This window comes from Polyodon spathula, chromosome 2 (assembly GCF_017654505.1).
Source record: "Polyodon spathula isolate WHYD16114869_AA chromosome 2, ASM1765450v1, whole genome shotgun sequence".
NCBI classification, from domain to species: Eukaryota; Metazoa; Chordata; class Actinopteri; order Acipenseriformes; family Polyodontidae; genus Polyodon; species Polyodon spathula.
This window is the reverse complement of record NC_054535.1, coordinates 76,739,013-76,758,823: the sequence shown is the minus strand read 5'-3', so window position 1 is coordinate 76,758,823 and position 19,811 is coordinate 76,739,013. Positions and strand designations below refer to the sequence as shown.

The following is a 19,811-nucleotide window of genomic DNA, read 5'->3' as shown; positions in this document are numbered from 1 at the left end:
TACTTTAGTTGTATAATTTCCATTTCCTGTAAACTACACTGTATTTAAATATTGTTTTGCATCGTTACCTTGTATTGTTCTGTAACACCTGTAAGTCGCCTTGGACAAAGACATCTGCCAAATAAAATAAATAAATAAATAAATGCAATTGGACATATGATAGGGTAGTATCAGGCTCTACTGGGACCTTCAAGGTGGCATGCAGAACAGACAAACAGCCACAATATACCCTGCAATTATAATACATTCAATAATCTTAAACCAAAAAAGGACCCAAGTAAGTTCCATCACAATGGGACAATCTACTCTCTTGAACATACATACCTATGCATGCACTGTACGTGTGTCTGCTTCCACTATATTACTCAGGGAGGATAAGCATTCCTGGTTGCGGAAAATTAGGTATATTAAGCTCACGCAACAGGATTATCTGACTGTTTTGAAGTTTTGCTGAAACTTTAGTTCTGGCCACTTTACATAAGGTTCAGAATTAATTGCAACATTGCCAGTATGGCTGTGTACTTGGGTTTTGTACAGCAACAACACGTTTTTTGTGATGTTGTTCTTTTAAAGAAAAAGCCTAATCAGTAACTGTATCCTTTCTACTGTAGAAATATGTTCCATTTCTACATTCATATCGATTTGCAATGCACTGACAACCTTTACTGCAGTATTTTTTTTTACTTGATATGCAGCTGTTGTTTTGTTTTCATAGAGATGTGTGGAGAGAAAAAAAAAAGTTTCCACGGAATGTGTAAAAACAAGAGTAGCTAGCTTCATTCTCTCACTAATGAACCTCTGTCACCATGCTTCACAAATAAGCATTTGCTGAATGTGTGCTTTAAATCCATCCTTTGTGAAAATTACGACACTGTGTAAAGATGTATCAGTTTCTGTAAGTCATTCGTTTCCAGACATACCCGCAGACCCAAAGTTGAACAGTTGGTACCCTTCTCAGGGGCATTACCCAATCACAGGACCGCAACCCTGTTTTCATTAGTTCAGTACATACCACGGAAGTGGCTTTTCCTTCAAATACTATGTGACATCCCAAAGGCATCGAAGGAAACAGCTGTTTGAATTCTGTTAATCAGCAGAAAAACCCACAAAATTGCTTTATAGAACATCACAGGGTTATAGAACATCATACTGTATAAGTCATACTGTGGTTTGTCTAAATACTGTTTTTTTATTATTTTATATTTTTAGACATCAACCCACTCACACCCAAATATGGAAAACATATTGTAGGACTAACAAGGAAAAAAAAAAGGGTTTTAAATTATGCTTAAAAATGCTTTAAAAGTTAAGCCAAATAAGTCTGCAGTTTGCAACTGTTTCTCCAGTTTTACTTTAAATTAGTTTTCCAAGTAACCAGTAAGTATCAGAAGGATTTGTGTAATAGCATAGCTCTAAAGCAAGCTTTACATTATAGGCAGTGTTTTGATCTGGCTCAACAGTAAGCCCCCTCTAACTTTCTCTGCATTTCTCACTTTAAACAGTGTCCATAATCTTTCTTTTTATATAAAAATGCAAGTTCCTCAGATGAATTCTGAATTTTATTTATTGTGCCTAATATCTCAGTTTTATAAGATACCCCAGTGCCATATTCATTCAGACAGGCTGGGGGTGTTTTAGATATAAGTGAAATCCACATCTGCATGTTTGAAGTAAGACTTTGTTCTAAGGTTTTACACATTTTATAACTAGATTTCTTTTCACAACTACTGGTTGTCTAATACTGTTTTCAACATACCCTTCTTAACTGGTTAGGTCCAAATTCGCAGTCCCTCCTTGTTGCCTACACAGCAGTGACGTAGCGATTGCGCATAAACCATCTGAAAATTGAATGCTGATACTTGCACTGCTAGTAAGAGTAACAGTTCCTAGAATATTATACTGTAAGTTAATATTCTTGTTCCACATTAATATCTTGTATACAAAAGCCTAAAAGACCCATTCTAAAATGAAGAGCCACTTTATTCTATAGGTGCTTCTACAGTCCACAGAGGAGCCTTTCACCACAGCTTTGTAACCATCTTCTGGATGTAAACCAAGGATTAAGCCTGGATCCAGGTTGGATTATCTATTAAGATGTGGTATAATAGATATTTGCAGTGACTTTAAACATCAATATGGAAGCAAAACCAAGCCAAACTTATAATTGCAGTCACTTTTTCCAGTCAGTTTCAGACTTTAGTACAGTATGACAAATATACTCAAGGCAACAACCTGCAAAACTAATTAGGACTTAATTAAATAACATAAAGGTTTTACTTCTGACAAAATAATTTATTATTTTATGGATTTGGAAAGCCAGGCTTTCCCCATAGGGTTGTGTAAGAAATGACTGCTGCTTGATGCACTAAAACATTTACCAGAGCAGTAATTTATAAGTTTGATGGAGGCTTTAACACCTAGAATTTCTGCTGACGCAGACATTACCTACTGGATATGATTGAATATCTGTTATTTTTATTGTACTATGTAGACTGACCTAGAAGAAATCCTTAGTCTTTGCATTTGCCCAAGGATTCCGTTCTGTAGTCTGTATTTAATATATTGTGGCGGAGTGTCCCGCCCCTTTGTTTATTATTGTTTTGTATTATGATTTGTGTTAATGCGACGGCAAAAGCCGTCCGATATTATTATTTGTAGTAATAATTATTATTATTATTATTATTATGATGATGATGATGTATTGTTTGGCTGGACGAGCGAGACACCGTCGGCCAGGTTATTGTTTTTATTTTTAAAAACCTTGTGAGGATGCGTGACTGATCAGCTACTGATTATTTAACTAGCTGACAGTCACACATCCTTATTTAATCTCGTGCAGACTATGGCAGAGGGGTAAAGTAGTTAATTAATAGTTAGTTAACCCCTTGGCCAGAATTTAAAACATGTGGACATAAGCATGTGAAGTAATAGAACAATTGCTAAGCGTGCTTGTTAGTTATTTGTGTGTCTATTTGTTTGGCCAACGCTCCCTTTGTTTTGTGTGTGTTTTCGGTTTAACTGTTTATTTTTGTTAAATAAATATACTGAGCGCTATGGCTCAGTTTTCATCCGCCAGCAAAAGCGTGTCTTGGTTTCTGGTCCTGGTTCTGACATCAGCCCAGTCTAAGTTTAATGTTATAATTTCAAGGGAGGATATTTTCATCAGGCCAGAAAAAGAAGACAAGGATTTAGCAATTTGGTAATTCTAATCTTTTCTAATTTGGCATACGGTATATATGTATCTCAAAGGTTCTACTGAACACTGAAATATTTGTTTTAAATCCATTGTTGGTAATGATGTAGTCCCCTATTTTAGGTAATAAATGGATGTATGAAAACATCTAAAAAGTCATGTTAATCATTCATTGAGCATTTGCACATACAAAGCAGTTGAGACATCTGAAGATGCAAAATAACATGTACAACCTATTTAGGTACATCTATTTCTTTAATTAAAACCTGAAAAACTCCTAGAATGTTTTTATTTTTATTTAATCTGTGTTCAAATAACCATGGTGAGATAGATATTAACTCCACTGAGAAGCAACTGACAGGCTGCTGTGTTATAAAGCAACTCCTGAAAAGGTAAGTGAAAGCTATTAATCCCTTCTACCAGGAATACTGCAGTGTTAGCAAGCCTGATGCCCTGACTTCATATTTCACTGTGCCCACTTATTCTTCCAATTTTACATAACATAACTGGAGCTTCCTTTACCAATCTGTCACCACTACAGATATTCATTCTTATTATACACTGCATTCACTATATATTCTCTATTATTCAGTATGAAAACAATATACACGGATATGATAGCCCTCTCTCTTACGTAACAAGAGTCACCATAATAACTAGGTACTTTAATTAAAACTTGATTTCCACTGACAGTGTAATATTAAGAAAATCTAACAGACATTTAAAATGTTGTTTGTTGGTCCTTTTAAGCCCTTTAAAATATATCCATTAATATCTTCAACAATTACACCAAACTTTATAGCTAATGCACTGGCTCAATATAATGGTCTAACATGAAGTACCTCTATTAAAAAGGTCAAAAGTTTAATACAGTTTTGAAGCCAGAAACTGGAGCTGACATCATACAGATTCACCAAGTGTTTTTTTTTTCTCAGTAAACAAGTAATTGTGCACTTCAGATGTAGGGAAATAAAATGCTGGTTTTGGCTGGTGAAATCAGTACCACCTTTCCTTGCAGTATGCTGTAGATCCCGTAATACAGAGATTCCAGTCCTAGAATATATAAACATGGTGCCAGTAAAATGTTGCATTCATGGCTCAACTGCAGCCAGATGTTTCTTATTCTGTAGTTTCATTTCCAGGCTTCTCCTTAGACATCACCCACCCAGTCATCAAAAACTGCTAAAATGAAAATGAAAAACTGCAAAGAAACACCTGACAAAATCTTTGAAACCTGAAATAGTAATGGTGGTCTGATTGTGGTGCCTTCTTCCATCTGCTACTGGGAGTTAAAAACTATTTTAAATAGACCCAAATATTGCCGTTTAGAATTGTTCCTTTACATTTAACATTGTTAAAGACAATGAATATAGAACTGCAGTATTTATACAGAAGAATGTGTACAGTATATCCTTCGCTGTATATCTTTTTTCATGTACAGGTACACTTAACTGATAGGATAGGCTTGGTGGCCTAGTAGAGAAAGGGGTTTGCTACCAGGAGGTTCCAGGTTCAATCCCAGCTCAGCCACGGACCCTGAGCAAGTCACTTAACCTCCCTGTGCCCCATCCTTCGGATGAAATGTAAAACGAAAGGTCCAGTTGTAAATGACTCTGCAGCAGCAGTTTTGATGATCATGATTTCCATTACATGAGAGTAGATGTTAAAACTTCATTCTGATTTGAACTCGGCTCCGCCAAGATAAGCACCAACTAAGACGCAGCTTTACAGTAAACTAATGTGATCCATCTGCATCTCCATCCATTTTCATTTCTTTCCATCCCCAAGCTTTGGATAAAAGCGTCTGCTAAATGACATAATAATAATAATAAAAAAAAAAAGTAACAGCACTCTAAGGAAGATCTTCTCATGGTTTTGAGTCTTCTCATTTCAGTGATTTGAGGATGACCAGGGAGCTCATATGACCTTTGCTGTAAACATCTGGCAACAGATTGCCTGCCAGTGGTAACATTGGCAGTTCCACCATGGCCATAGACTAAAGTGAGATTGAGCTGTTCATCTGACTCTCAGCAGTAGAACAGGAAAAAATAAGTCTATAATCGAAGCCTTTAAACACAATCAAAAAATACACAGACTAGGATTGTTTTCAGTACTACAGGTCTAAGATGATTTAAGTAACTGTGATGAAGAGGAAAGAGCTGATCTATCTGAATTTAAATATTCAGTTTGCAAATCTTGTATGGAAAAATGTTCTGGCCATGAACAGCCTTGGAAAACGGTGTTTAGTATGTGTGATCTGTTTTAGAACACCTTAAAGTAATGTGCCGATTCAATGCAGAGAACAAACTCGAGATGACAAGGCTTAATTTGTACACTTGCAAACCAAACACGGTGCTAATTAGATTGCTTAAAAGAATGTTTGCCATCAGGTTCATTACTAACAGACAAACAGAAACATCAAAATGTAACACATTTAGGCCCTGTCCACACTATGCCTTTAAATCAGCTTAAAAGTGTTAAACGTACCCCCCCCCCCCCCCCCCCCCCCCCCCCCCCCCATTCCTGTATCTCTACCTGGATGCAATCGCATCACCTCAAAATCAACCTCTTTAAATTTAACCTCCTTTTCTTCCCCTCATCTTCCCCCTCCTCTGATCTCTTTCTCCATTCCTGTGGAATCTACCACGCTCTCTCCCTCCTCCTCAGCCAAGAACATCAGAGAAACCCTGGACCCCTGCCTCTCCTACTCCGAGCACATCTCTACTCTAGCACACACCTACCATTTCTTCCTGAGCAACATACGAAGAATCCGACCCTGCCTCACCAACTACTCCACACAACTCCTCGTCCAGGCCCTGGTACTCTCCCGTCTACACTACTGCAACTCCTTCCTTCTGGCCTCCCTGCATCCGCCACCCATCCACTCCAGCTCATCCAGAAGTCCACTGCTCGCCTGATGTTCTCTCTGCCTTGCTTCTCCCACACTACTGCACTGCATCTGCTCACTCCACTGGCTCCCTATCAACGCACGCATCCAGTTCAAGAATCATATACTCGCCTACCAATGTCTTGACCAGACTGCACCCCACCGACCTCTCCGCTCCACCTGCACTAGAAGACTGCCTGTACCTCCTCTACGCTCCCCTGCCTCCAGAGTCCGTTCCTTCTCCACCCTCGCCCCGTAGCGGTAGAACGACCTTTCTATGGATGTCAGGACTGCCCAGCCCCTGATCACCTCCCAGCGCCTCGTCAGGACACACCTCTTCAGACAACACCTGCAAAACTCATCTCTTCCCTTCTGGACAATATAGTAACCTCCTTTTAATGCACTTTAACTTGTACTTATCTGCTCCCTATTTTACTGTATTTAATCCTGCATTTAACCCAATCTCTAGTATTTTGTATTTCACTTGCACTCGTAACTAACCCTGATGTAACTATCAACACTGTTATCTGCTCTTAAACTGCCCTGATATCAATTCATACTGTGTTTAGTATTTACTCTTATTAGGATTGAAGTCATTGTATTTTGTATCTTGCTCTTAATTGTACTGTACTCCTTGATATGTATTTTTTGTAAACAATTGTAAGTCGCCCTGGGTAAGGCCGTCTGCTAAGAAATAAATAATAAATAATAATAATAATAATAATAATAATAATATATCAGGTACTGCACTAGGTTCTGCCTTCCAGAAAATCTGTTACTCTTTCACTTCCTACAGTAGGTCATTTTGTGCCATATTGGCTGAGTGCATGTGTGTCTTTGTAGTGTTGTCAATCAGCAGAGAATGAGCTACAAACGGGTTTGACTGTATACTGGTTACTATTTATTTTGCTGGAAAGATATCAAGAATTGGTCAGTTTTTAAGTATTTTCACTTTAGGACTGGCTATACTTTTGTTATTTGTTCTTTGCTACTTACAACAAGGGGAGGGGCCTGCTGGATCGTAGATTAATAAACTAGTTGAATCGAGAGAGCTGTGACACTTAATTAAAAGCTATACAGAATTCTGGATGGACAAAATAGGGAGACTTGGCAGGTCTGCTTTAACAGTGCTGTCTATTTGCAGGACTCTTTGCTATGTAGCATTCCATGAATGTACTTGTAATAATTGACTGCCGTGTAACTTCATCTTTTTATTGTAACTTGTTCTGCTATTTTCTCCCGTGTGCCATACAGTAGATTGAAATGTGTTAGTTAATCCTAGCAGTGAGTAAAGAACATTATTTAAAGTCTCTGAAATGTGGTATTTTCTTACAGCGCTTCACTGCTATTTAACCTGAATATAATAAGCAGTGCATTGCATGTGGCCATTTTAGATGTATGCTACTACATTTGTATACACTTCAAGGATTTAAAAATAACTATAGTGAGTACCTTTGCCTACTTGTGATTTTGCAAGTTATTTATAGTCATTGGTTAGTGTAAAAACTGATGTATTGTGACAGATTTGTCCTTTTGAATGAAAGAAGCACAATAGTATATGCAATGGGTTATTGTAATGAAGGATTTAATATATGCATGTACATGTGTTTTCTAATTTCCATTCAATGATGAAATATATCTATAATATTCTGAGTTGGAATAAAAGGGGAAATAACCTTGCATGTGTATCTGTTTCTATGGTAGTTTGATATTTGTATTTATAGTAGGCCTGGTGTATATTAAATGCTTTTGCTGATACATTTTGGTTATACCTTGAGACTCAGTATCCTTTCCTAAAAATATTTATTTATAAACATTAGCTTATATTGGGGTTCAAGTTGGGTGAATTTGCTTGCTGCTATGTCCAAGTGATGGACCTATTATTTATTTGGTAGGACTAAAAAGAATGCCTACCTTGCACACCAGATGTATTAAATCACAATTTTATAATTTCCCTCAGCAGTGTCTTCAGAGTCAAATCCCATTCCTAATATTAACAGTACCATAGACGTACTTTACTCTCAGTGTTAGTACAGCTCATGTCTCTTGGCACCTCTCAGAATTCCCTTCAACTAAAAATGTAATTCAAAACAGTCATGTCACAATCAGGACTGAAGATCTTAATGCCACTCAATGAAATTCCTCATCAAGCCTTTCGCTCTTTTAAATGAAAGTGGCAAATGACTAAATAATGGTTTTCTATGCTTAGCAACAGCAGTATATAATATAATTTTACGATGTCTGTATATGGGTTATATTGACACTCTAGGTCTGTAAACAGTTCATTTCTGCTCATGCCGATAATCTCTCGTAAACATTCCCTATATATACAGGTTTGCAGTCATAATAAATCGTAATAAATAGGAGTTCCCCTCACACATTAAAGGAAGAATGTGTGTCTCAGTTTAAATTAAAGCTGTCAAAACCTGTATGAAAGACAAAGTATCACAAGACTTTATTCATGTTTAAAATTCTTGAAATCTCACATAAATGGAAATGTCTATGCCTCAACCAATACATCAGTACTGCAAATATATTGTATTTGGTCCTCTATTTAAAAAAAGAAGCAATTTAAAAATGTCAGGCTCAGTAGTCCACATAAGACATCTAATAACAGGAGAACAGTGTTCTCTTTGCACAGTGCAGGTACAATGTCTCCAATGATAACAGCTTTACATAGAAAGAAGACTAATGCTCTAGACCACTTACCATATCCAGGAATGCCTTCTCAATGGGAAATTATTCACATGCATCATTTTCTTCTCCCTTCCCACACGAGTGTTTCCAGGTTTCATAGAGTATAATCTATAATGATATGAGCCACTTCATTTTCTTCCACTTGGCAGTCAAATCTCTCCAAAAAGAAAGTAAACTTGTGTATGACACTGAGTATAAATGTGCATATACTGTTTGTATGAGTTTAAGTCATGGAATACCAAGCATCAGAATAGAAAAGTTGAACTTTTACAAATAAACATCACAAATTACTACTTCTTACAAATTAAGGCAACCAAACAGTAAGCAAGTCCATGTGTAAATAAGGCGGACAGAAACATCCATTAAAAAAAAAAAAAAAAGTTGTTGTTCAGGTAAAAGAGATATTCTGTGGTAAAACAAAAGAAACATCAAACCAGGGTGAATAAATTTGTCTTCATCTTGCCTTTTTATTGGTATTCTTCCAGCAATGATTTCAAACTCTTTGTGCCACATCTTCATTTTTGACTTGAATCATTTTTTCAGCATCAGAATCCCTTCTTCTTGGTCCATAAATAAGAAAGCATCTTCTAAATGAACGACAAGCAAGCATGTTACATGCATTCAACCCAGGTAGCCCTGAAATGGTACCAAGTCCTTCTCTTCCACACCCCAGGAGTGCAATTAGCAGCCATCAGAAATATGTTTATTTTCCTTATTGTTTTCTTTGCAGTCATTTGCATCCCCTGTCCCTATAATACAGCAGTGCTTCCTCTGAGCACAGACACCAAGCTATTGATCCTCTTACTAGCGCAGACAGCTCCTATTAATTCATCAGTACACTAGAAACCGAGGGAAGAGCAATCCGTGTTAAAACAGGAAACAATAAAATAAGAAGAAAAACCAAGTTTAAATGTCATCTGAGGACCGCTTCCCTACCGTCCTGTATCCCTTTTTTCCATTTCAGTTCTACAACAGTTGTCATCACTCTTGAGCCACTACTGTCAGCGAGGTCTTGTGACTGCAGCAGCGTGGACTGTCCGGATTCCTGTTGTGCATGTTTTGAAAAGCAACACACATCCACACATCAAAGACAGGTAAGTTGCAGCCTTCTTTTTAAAAGCACAGATGAGGGAGAGAAGAGTGTATTCCAGTGGTCGAGATATCAAGCTATCCCAGGCACTTTTGTCAGTTGTGCAGTTGCAGAATGACTCAGGCCACTCACTTATACTGTTGAACTGTAAAATTGTTGTGCTGCAGAACCGGCTTTAGTCTGCAGTGTGTGCAATCGTCAAGGGGCCTCTTTAGGTAGGCCCCTGTTAGGCAACATAATATGCCTTCCAGCAAGCCAGGGTTAAATGACAGGCTATATATATCGTGCTCTGTTAAACTGGTGTTTAACATAAAAGGGCTCCATTAACTGAAAATAATACATATATTTTTTAACTCAAATCTTTTTGTAAACATTTTTAAATATCTTTTTAAAGGGTTGTAGAACACTGCCTAACAAACACAGCAGATATGTACAATCTTACACTGTACAAGCTTTCTTTATGTGTTTCCTGTTTGTGTTTTATATTTTCAGCTGCACGTCGTGCTGTAGTTTTTCATCAATCAGAATCAAGCTAGCGTGTTTTTAAGAATTGCATAGGAAACCTCACAGTATTAGTGTATTCTGTCTTAAAACAAACTGGTTTACATTTTCTCTTACAGCTCTGCTGCTACTTCAAATTGACAAGTCTGCAATACCCTGAATGCCCCCTACTGCATTGTTGATGCCATTTTATGACGAGAAGGAAATTGTAAACAGTTGATTTAGCATAGTGTCTAGTAACATCTTTAACACATTGTAACATTATTTTTAAAATAAATATATAACATTAATTGTCAGTTTCTTTCCCTTTCCAGGTCTTCACACATTACATGTGTCAATGGGAAATACCACAGCTGTCAAACACAATAATTCCACCCCTTATGAATAAGTATTCAAAAGAAAAGACTGTGTACAGGTGTGTATTCATAACTCTTGTTTTTCCTGTTGAAATCCCTTTGACCTGCATAGCAATATTAGAGTCTTTGACAACATTTTTCATTTGTTTAAAGGTACTGTATGTTTATGGTTAGGTTTCATTTCTTTACTGTTTTCAGGTTTATATTTTTTTTTTATCTGGCTTTATTTCTGAATGCTCATACAGAAGGGCAAATTGGGTAAATTAAGATTCTATTGTAACATCATGGCAGGGCTGAGGCCTCCCCTTGTAAAATAAATTTGTGTTGGGTTTATAAATAAAATATAGGTAGGCTGGGTTTGTAAATAAAAGGTGTAAACAAAGTGTGTGCGGGATGGCAGAGCTGGCAAGTTAAACCTCCCTGCCTGCCTAATTGATCACCTGCCTTGAAAAAGAGGCTCTGTGTGCAAGCAGGGCGAGTAACCAAAACAGCCTGGGTTTTGGTAGATGGAGATCCCTCACCACTGCGTGTGCAACCAGGGTGAGCAACCAAAAGAGCCTGGGTTCTAGTGGATGGAGATCCTGCATGTCAATCTCAACCTTCTTGTCTGTCTCCTGTCAATCAAGCAGCGAACACACATCCAAGTCGTTCAATCAGTCTTTTCGATCAGTCAGCTCCTTTTATCCTGTGTAGCGAGCCCCCTGTCACAGTAATACTTTAAACAAATAAAACATCACGTTAGGTTAATAACTTCTTTTTGACAACATTTTTAGGTTTTGAGTTTTTTTAGGAATGGATGAAACACTATAACAAATCCATTCAGAATATAGAAATCTGCTTTAAATCCCCTTAATCTGAACAGCTGATTTTAGTTAATATTATATTATTTGTACTGTAAGGCAGCCCTCATGTTAAGTGACAAAACAGGTGAGGTGGGGTGGGTAGACAGGACAGGGGAAACAATAACTAAAACACTCCAGCGAAATATGGCAGAAACAGAAAGAAATGGCCATGCTTAATAGCAGCTAGAAGGGACTAACTCAATCCACGGTGGATCTGTTAACATTGCGACCATCCGAGACCCTCGCCAGCCCTGTCAATGTCAGCCTTCAAAAAATATATATATAAATAAATAAATAAATAATAGTAATAATAATAATAATAAAATAAGCAGAGGCTTTTATTGATTTTTTTTTTTTGTTGAATGCTGATGGGTGTGTTATATCAGTAGTGGTTTCAATAAACTGCTAAGTATTTGTGTTTCAATATTCATTTGTATTACAGGAAACATAATATATAAATGAACATACAGAACATGTAAAGGCATTCCAAAATGGTTGCTTGCAATAGCAAACTCAACTGACATACACCAACACATCATTCTACGTTGACAAACAAACTTATCTCAGCTTCCAGATGCAGTACGTCACAGGAAATCACAGTGGTCAAAACAAGTTCTAAGGTCAAAAAAAGAAACAGTCAAGAAGATGTTTTTAAACCAGTACTGCCAGGTCTATATGAAACATATAAAAAAACAAACAAACACAAACATGCTGTTATATTTTATGATGCTGCATGATCACCTACAACTGCAGTCAGCCACGAACCTAGCACACGCAAACAGTCATAAAATTCACTGACATGCTTCACTGAGTACAGTTTGATTCTCTGCCTAGCCAATTATGACATTGAGAATTGTGTTGTGCAGATGTATGACAAGTGCTGTACAACACATTTATTCACTAGTACAATGTACAATACATTGCAATCTAACATGTAATGGGACACTGCAATTTTAGGAGAACTTCTGCATATGGGTTTTCTGTTATATTAGAAGTGAGTACTATCTGGGGATTCTAGTGTTTTTGCTAGGGTTGTACAAGATGTGCATTATACAAGAGGAGTATACTGGGAAAGGGTTTTCCAAGATCTATATATTCCTGATTCCATTAATAGCGTTTTTTTGTTTTTATTACATTTTACTGTAACTGTAGATAATATATTTTAGATCTGATGAATGCAAAGCAGATTCAATAAACATAAAAATAACGTTTGCGGTCTGTGCATTCCTGCCAGGTCCAGTGCCCCTGTAATATAAAAGCTGGCAAACCTCAATCTTATTGCTCTTAGAGAGATATTCTTTCGCTAGTCTTATTTTCTGTGGACCTTATAAATGAGCAAGTACTGTAACACGATAGCACATTGGCAGACAGCATCTTTAGTTACCACTGGCACTGTGGCACTTGAAATATAACTCCTGTTACGCCTGCAAAAGCACCTTGAACATGCAGCTGAAGAACATCTGACCATCAAGATAGACAGACCACAGGACATAAAACAAACACAGTAGGCAAGATCAATACAGAAGATTTTTCCATGAACCTTCCAATACCTCCAATCAGATTGTGATTTCTTTAAAACCTAGGATGTCCCTGAGTGGCTCATTGGTTACATGCACAGCCGCACACAATGTGCAGGATGAGCCACACGGTCAGTGGAGTGCAGGCTCTGTGCGTTTGTTTGTCTTTTCTGTGTATTCCACATGAAACACTGCATTTGTTCTGGAGCTCCATCCTGGGTTATGAGAAAAAAATCATTAGGGACTGCTTTTCCCATCACCCTAAAGCAGACCTTACTGACCAGGCGGCCGGTGAGCTCAAGTGGAAACCTTCAGGTCTGGCCTCCAGAGGCCGGTAGCTTGTCGACGTCCAGCACCTCTTCAGGTTGGAAAGAGGAGCTGATACTAAATTTTAAAATGCAATGCCTCCCATAACAAAATGACATATAGTATAGAACCATATCTTCAAAGTGTTTACCCCTGTTTTTAATGAACTACTATTATTTGAAAGAGGTAACACACGTGTTAATTTTACAAAACTAAAACCAAACAACTAAGTTAAATACTTCATGTTCTCTTCAGCAGTTTCAATGTGTTTTGTTTTTCATTTTATAATGAGATAATTAAAGAACAGAGGAAATGGTCCATCGTGCCTATGACAGGAAATGGCTGAGCGGTGATGTCAGGCCAGAAGGAAGAATTGAAAACATAGGCAAGTACTGCATTTGAAAAAAAGAGATGTGTGGTGCGCTGTTTTATTTTTAACACAAAAATAAATGAAAGATTTAAACAAAAATAAGCACTTGCTCACAGAGCACAAAATAAATAGTTGAACAAAACAAATAACGAACACAAATAGGTTAGGCTGGGCAATTGCCTTCACTGTTCCTATATGTTTTAGTTTTTAAATTAATCTCCTCTCGAACACCTCACCCTGAGGGGAGAGAGTTGCAGGCCTTTATACAGGTCACCTTCTCCCGATTAGCAACAAATTAATCACTTATTTAATTCGGGAGATGAACACCTTCTGAACAAGGTTTAATTACTAACGTGGATGGGCTTCCCATCCATGCTGCAACAAAATACAAAGACAAAAACAAAACATACGGCCCACCGTCATTTTTATAAACACATACATAAATAAATGATAACAAACAAAAACGACACATGGGGCAGAGGGGGAGACCCCGTTCTAAAAATAAACAAAATGAACATTTAAGCAGGGCTTTCCTACCGCCTTGCTACAGTGCCCTATACAATTTAACCTCATTATTGGATTCTCCAGTATGCCCTCCTACATCCCCTTTGTATCATGGACCATCGGTTTCCAATGCTGCACATGATGTCATCAGTTAGTCCAAAACTTAGATGCCGTAGAGAAGCTGGAAGACTTGTTTTTGCTTGGTTCAAGAGAAAGCGATGCAATAAATGGCTGGAACATACCGATTAAGTAAATTACACATGTATCAAAAAAAAGTTAATACTTTCTATTTTTAATAGATAAGTGTGGCAAAGTGCCCCCCCTGTGTGTATTTTGTGTTGTATGTTGTGTGTTAATGTTGGTGTATAGTCATTGGTACATGGGATATAAATGGGTCTGTGTAACACAAGTGTTTAAAATGTATATTTATATTTAGGCAGGAGGATTGCACAGCACTTCATATGCAAGTAAAAAGTAATAATATGTGAGCACGGGGAATTGCACTTTATTAATTCACGTGCAGTTGTACCGTGACTCCAAATGAATGATTGATTAGCAATCGAGTCTTGGTACAGCTGCATAAAAGCAGCATGTTTTCACTCACTCAGAGTTGTGTGTTCGGTGAGTGGAGAACAGGATTGGAGACGGAGGTAATAATAATAATAATAATAATAATAATAATAGTTAATATCAGCTCACCATGTTTGTTTAGTGTTAGTCTGTTTTGTTTGTCTCTTTAATTTGGCGAATGTGCCGTGTCCTGTGTTTTTGTTTGTCTTGCAACCTTTTATTTTCTGTTCGTCTGTTCATTATTAAATGCTGAGCGAGACCATTCGCTCAGCTTCACCAAACTCCACCTCTCTTTGTTTATTTCCTGGTTCCTGTTTCTGGTCTGACGTCCCCCACTCCAGCCGTCTTTGTGACATAAGCAACAAAGTTAGTGATTTTATGTATCTTTACATGAATGTTTCTTACAGTATGTTGGCCTTTAGAAAACATCCCTTCGTATGCTATCGTGTTTTTATTGTCTAGGCAGTGGCTTTTGGTTTTTGTAAACTTACATTTCTTTTTCATGTGCTATATGTATTAGCATAATAATAATTGCACATCTAAAAAAGGCTGCAGTTGTGTAGATTGTTATATTAGGCTGAAAATCTGTTTTATTTTGCTGCTTCTGTTTAGGATTCTTTATTAGCTGCATTTGATTAACATAGAAACAACAAAAAGATGCCTCTCCCCCCATCTTTACTGCTATCCCCACTGTTCTTTAAAAATAATAGTAGTTTACAGTTACAAAAGGGCTTTTTGCAAAGGTCAGTTGTTGCTGCCTAATATGAGAAGCTGTCAGAAGCTATACTGTACTTGCAGGATGATCTGTAGGTTGCCAAACGCTGTCATTATTGGTTGCTACATTAGGTGACACTGATAAGGGAGATCGTAGTTAGGATTTCAGGTCACTTGATGTGTGTGAACCTGTGTTTTGCAAATTTGATATCTAACATATTCTCAATAAAATATGTCCAAAGACAGCAAAGACAATTAGTTATCCAATGCTTATATTATATAGTGTTCATTAAAATAATTCAATGTCAGTCTCTGGATAAAATTCTTACAATTTTTTTTTTTTTTTTTTTGCAACCAAAGATGTTGAAATTATTATTATTATTATTATTATTATTATTATTATTATTATTATTATTATTATTATATTATATAGTAGTAGGAACATATACAACAACATTTGTAGTAGTAGGTATTGTTATAACAAAACTGCAACATTATCCATTAACTTCCCCAAATTCTGATAAGAACTAATTGACACTGACCCAGTAATATTGATTCCAATGATTTCAATCAGGTGGCATGCAGTTGGATCGATTCTCACCAAAATAAAAAACATTGATGGCTATTAGTTAATTATCATCAATTTAGTAATGTAGAAAAGTTACAAAAAATAAAAAAAAAACAGATAATCTGTAAAGCGTTTAATAACTCATTCACCAGTAATCGTGGATAACAGCTGCTGACTAGAGACAATGTATCATCGAACATCAGCACTGAGCCAAAGCAGTCACCCAGTGACAGCACTGGATGACCTTTATCCAGTGCAAGCATTGCTCACAGTACTGGATGACCTTTATCCAGTGCAAGCATTGCTCACAGCGCTGGATGACCTTTATTCAATGCAAGCATTGCTCACAGCACTGGATGACCTTTATCCAGTGCAAGCATTGCTCACAGCGCTGGATGACCTTTATCCAGTGCAAGCATTGCTCACAGCACTGGATGACCTTTATCCAGTGCAAGCATTGCTCACAGCACTGGATGACCTTTATCCAGTGCAAGCATTGCTCACAGCACTGGATGACCTTTATCCAGTGCAAGCATTGCTCACAGCGCTGGATGACCTTTATCCAGTGCAAGCATTGCTCACAGCGCTGGATGACCTTTATCCAGTGCAAGCATTGCTCACAGCGCTGGATGACCTTTATCCAATGCAAGCATTGCTCACAGCACTGGATGACCTTTATCCAGTGCAAGCATTGCTCACAGCACTGGATGACCTTTATCCAGTGCAAGCATTGCTCACAGCACTGGATGACCTTTATCCAGTGCAAGCATTGCTCACAGCGCTGGATGACCTTTATCCAGTGCAAGCATTGCTCACAGCGCTGGATGACCTTTATCCAGTGCAAGCATTGCTCACAGCGCTGGATGACCTTTATTCAATGCAAGCATTGCTCACAGCACTGGATGACCTTTATCCAGTGCAAGCATTGCTCACAGTACTGGATGGTTAAATGTCTGGTGCTGTCTGAATGCATTTTTTCTATCCAGCAGACAGCTAAGGACAAATCCAGTCCACTGTCAGCTTAAGATCAATGCTGGATCGGTGCTTAATATCCGTGGATATGGAGGGGGATTGGGGTAGGCATACATTTCTTTTCAATTAATTCACTCCAACTTATTTGGTACAGACAACAAAGTACTGTAATACAATCCAGGTGTTATTACTTTCTTTTTTTTAAAACATTACAATTTCATATTTCCCTTTAAATAGGGTCCATATATTTCCAAAAACAAACTACCTCTATCAATACCTATAAAACAACACTTTTGCATTCTCTGCATAGTACAAGTAGACAAATGACATTATAAAATTATTACTGGGAGCTCACAGCCCAGACAACCATTCCTCACCATATATGCATCTATTAATCTAAGGAAAATGTTTCTCTGTCTGATTCATTAAGCACACTGTGCTCCATTACGTCAATACTTCAGCAACCATATTTCTCAGGGTCTTGGTCAAAGCGAGTTTTACGACTATGAATTCCAGAGGTTAGGAAAATGTATCATTAGGTTCACCCAGGCTTCTCTGATGATTTCTTTCCACAGTGCTTTCGAAGTCTTTTACAATTGTTGATAAACACACACAATCAGTTGCGCCAATCCATGATCAGAAATTAATGCCCCTTAATGCCCCTTTAAGGAATGCTACAGGTGCACATTAAGTCCTGGAGCCTCAGTTCCCATGATTTCTGTACAGTAAATCTGTAGGTGACATGAAGTTCCAGGTCTAAAAACAAATTAAGATACAAAAATGTGTCAGTGAAGTGCAGACTACAAAACTCCATATACTTCATCTACATAGCAGGAGTGCATGTTGATTGATCTTCATTGAACTCATTTGAATATATGTGCTTTCCTTCTGCAATTATAAAATTGCATTTACGCAGTGAAACTGTGTTTATATTGATCTTACATCACACTTCTGCGGTAGCTGCTGTGATAGAGGCCATGTTGTTTTTATTTGTATTGTCATGGGTCAAAAATTAACAGAGAAATAAATAGGTTTTTTTGGCAACAAAAACACTTTAATTTGTATTTACCTAATCCTATAACAAAAAACAAAAAAAGCTTAAAAGTCTTAGAGATGAAAAATCATAAGCAGTCCTTTAATTTGGCCTCCAAAGTACATTAAGCTTCTTCCGTTAAACAGATTTCCTTAAAAAAAAAAAAAAAAAAGTTAAAATTGTAAAATGATTTTGTTTGAATGTAATTACAGTGACTCCAGGATTGTTCTCAAACTCTGTTATCAGTGAAAATGGTACCTTGTGGTATTACTACTGTATGTAATGTAGTGTGTTAGGATTGAATTCTCAGTCTCCAGGTTATGTACTATACAACTATTTGCCATTTAATAACAATTTCAAGTATAGTAATGTATGTTAACAGTTTAAAAAGCCTCTGTTTTAAAAAACACAAAAAGTGGCAAAGCAGCGTCTCTTAAAAAGCTTGACTGAAAGGTCTAAAGAGACAAATCTATCTGACATGCAGACTGAAATTTATAACAAAAACAAAAATAAGTCGGTACCGCAATATCAAAACAACCCATGCGAGGTTTGAGCTTTAAGCCTGTGATTGTTGGAAACCCTGTGAGCCATTCCGCATCACTGACAATCATATTAATTAGGAATCACTGAAGTCTGACGCACAAACAGAGAGGCCGGCTAGGTTACCCAGTAACAGAGTTTGTTTAGTGCCAGAACTCTACCGTAATGCTTTGGAGGGTGTTACAGAAACCTCCCAAAGGGCTCTCAAAGTGGGACTTGTGCACATGCTCAGAGGTTTGACCAGCATCGTCGCCACCTCCACCAAGCAACAGCAGAGAGGATACATTTTTATTTGTATGTACAGTATAAGACATACTGGGTACAGAGGCAGTGACAAGCTGAAACTTAAAAGGCAAAGCAGATGACGAAGAACACGTGGAGTTCGGTGGTTTCAATTCAGATGATACAGACTCCGCAGTCAGATTGATTACGCTTTCCTGTTGTTAAATGTTTTTTTAGACATTGCAAGAGCTTGTAACTCAGGCATTCTTTGTATTGAACATATCAATGCTATAGTGTTACTTTGGATGCTACGTTAATTTATTATTTCGTGTTGTGTTTTGACTCTGGACACTCCTATTTCTTACTTATAGAGACTATGTAAAGCCATTTATTTTAGTGGACCGAAAATTTCACGTGTTTAGATATTTTAAATGTAGCACACTGTAGCTTTAAAGTTTAATGTTTGTTTTGTGAAAATATTTTAAATGACAAAACATTTGTCCCCTCCCCCCTCGTATGTTTGCCATAACTTTTTATGTTGCTCTGAGTTTTCTTAATTTGTTTTGTTAGGACTGCTAGTTACAACTGCAAAACATAAACAGCTACAGATGTAGTCTGTATCATTTACAGAATTATTTTGTTAGCTACAATTACATTCACCAGTGGTCACATTTGCAATATATGGGTATAGTACATCTAGTTTTTATATAGAAAATAAATGTATGTCACTGTATATTCATAGTTGTTTTAATATCTCAGATTCAATACTTCGTGGTAAAGAAATCACACCTCACAAATACCGGCTATTCATGTTTTAGGTTTTGTTCTTAGAAATACAATGGTTTAGAACATAGTTTAGAATCATATTCCTTTTTCTAACACAAAGTGATCAAAACTACTCCAGGCAAAAAAAAAAAAAAACTTCTAAA

The 19,811-nt window shown here is 37.2% G+C and overlaps 1 protein-coding gene across 3 annotated transcripts in view; it reads right to left on the bottom strand.

The window, feature by feature from the left end:
• Positions 1–19,811, bottom strand: part of LOC121300832 (cAMP-specific 3',5'-cyclic phosphodiesterase 4D-like) — a 401,364-nt gene that overhangs the window by 159,576 nt on the left and 221,977 nt on the right. The window contains exon 1 of one of the 3 annotated variants that reach the window (XM_041229755.1): positions 8,790–9,014. The exons of the other annotated variants lie outside the window; for them this stretch is intronic. Within the exon in view, the coding sequence (XP_041085689.1) occupies positions 8,790–8,875 (86 nt within the window). The 5' untranslated portion in view covers positions 8,876–9,014. Of the gene's footprint in view, positions 1–8,789; positions 9,015–19,811 lie in introns of those variants that run through there. 3 annotated transcript variants of the gene reach the window in all.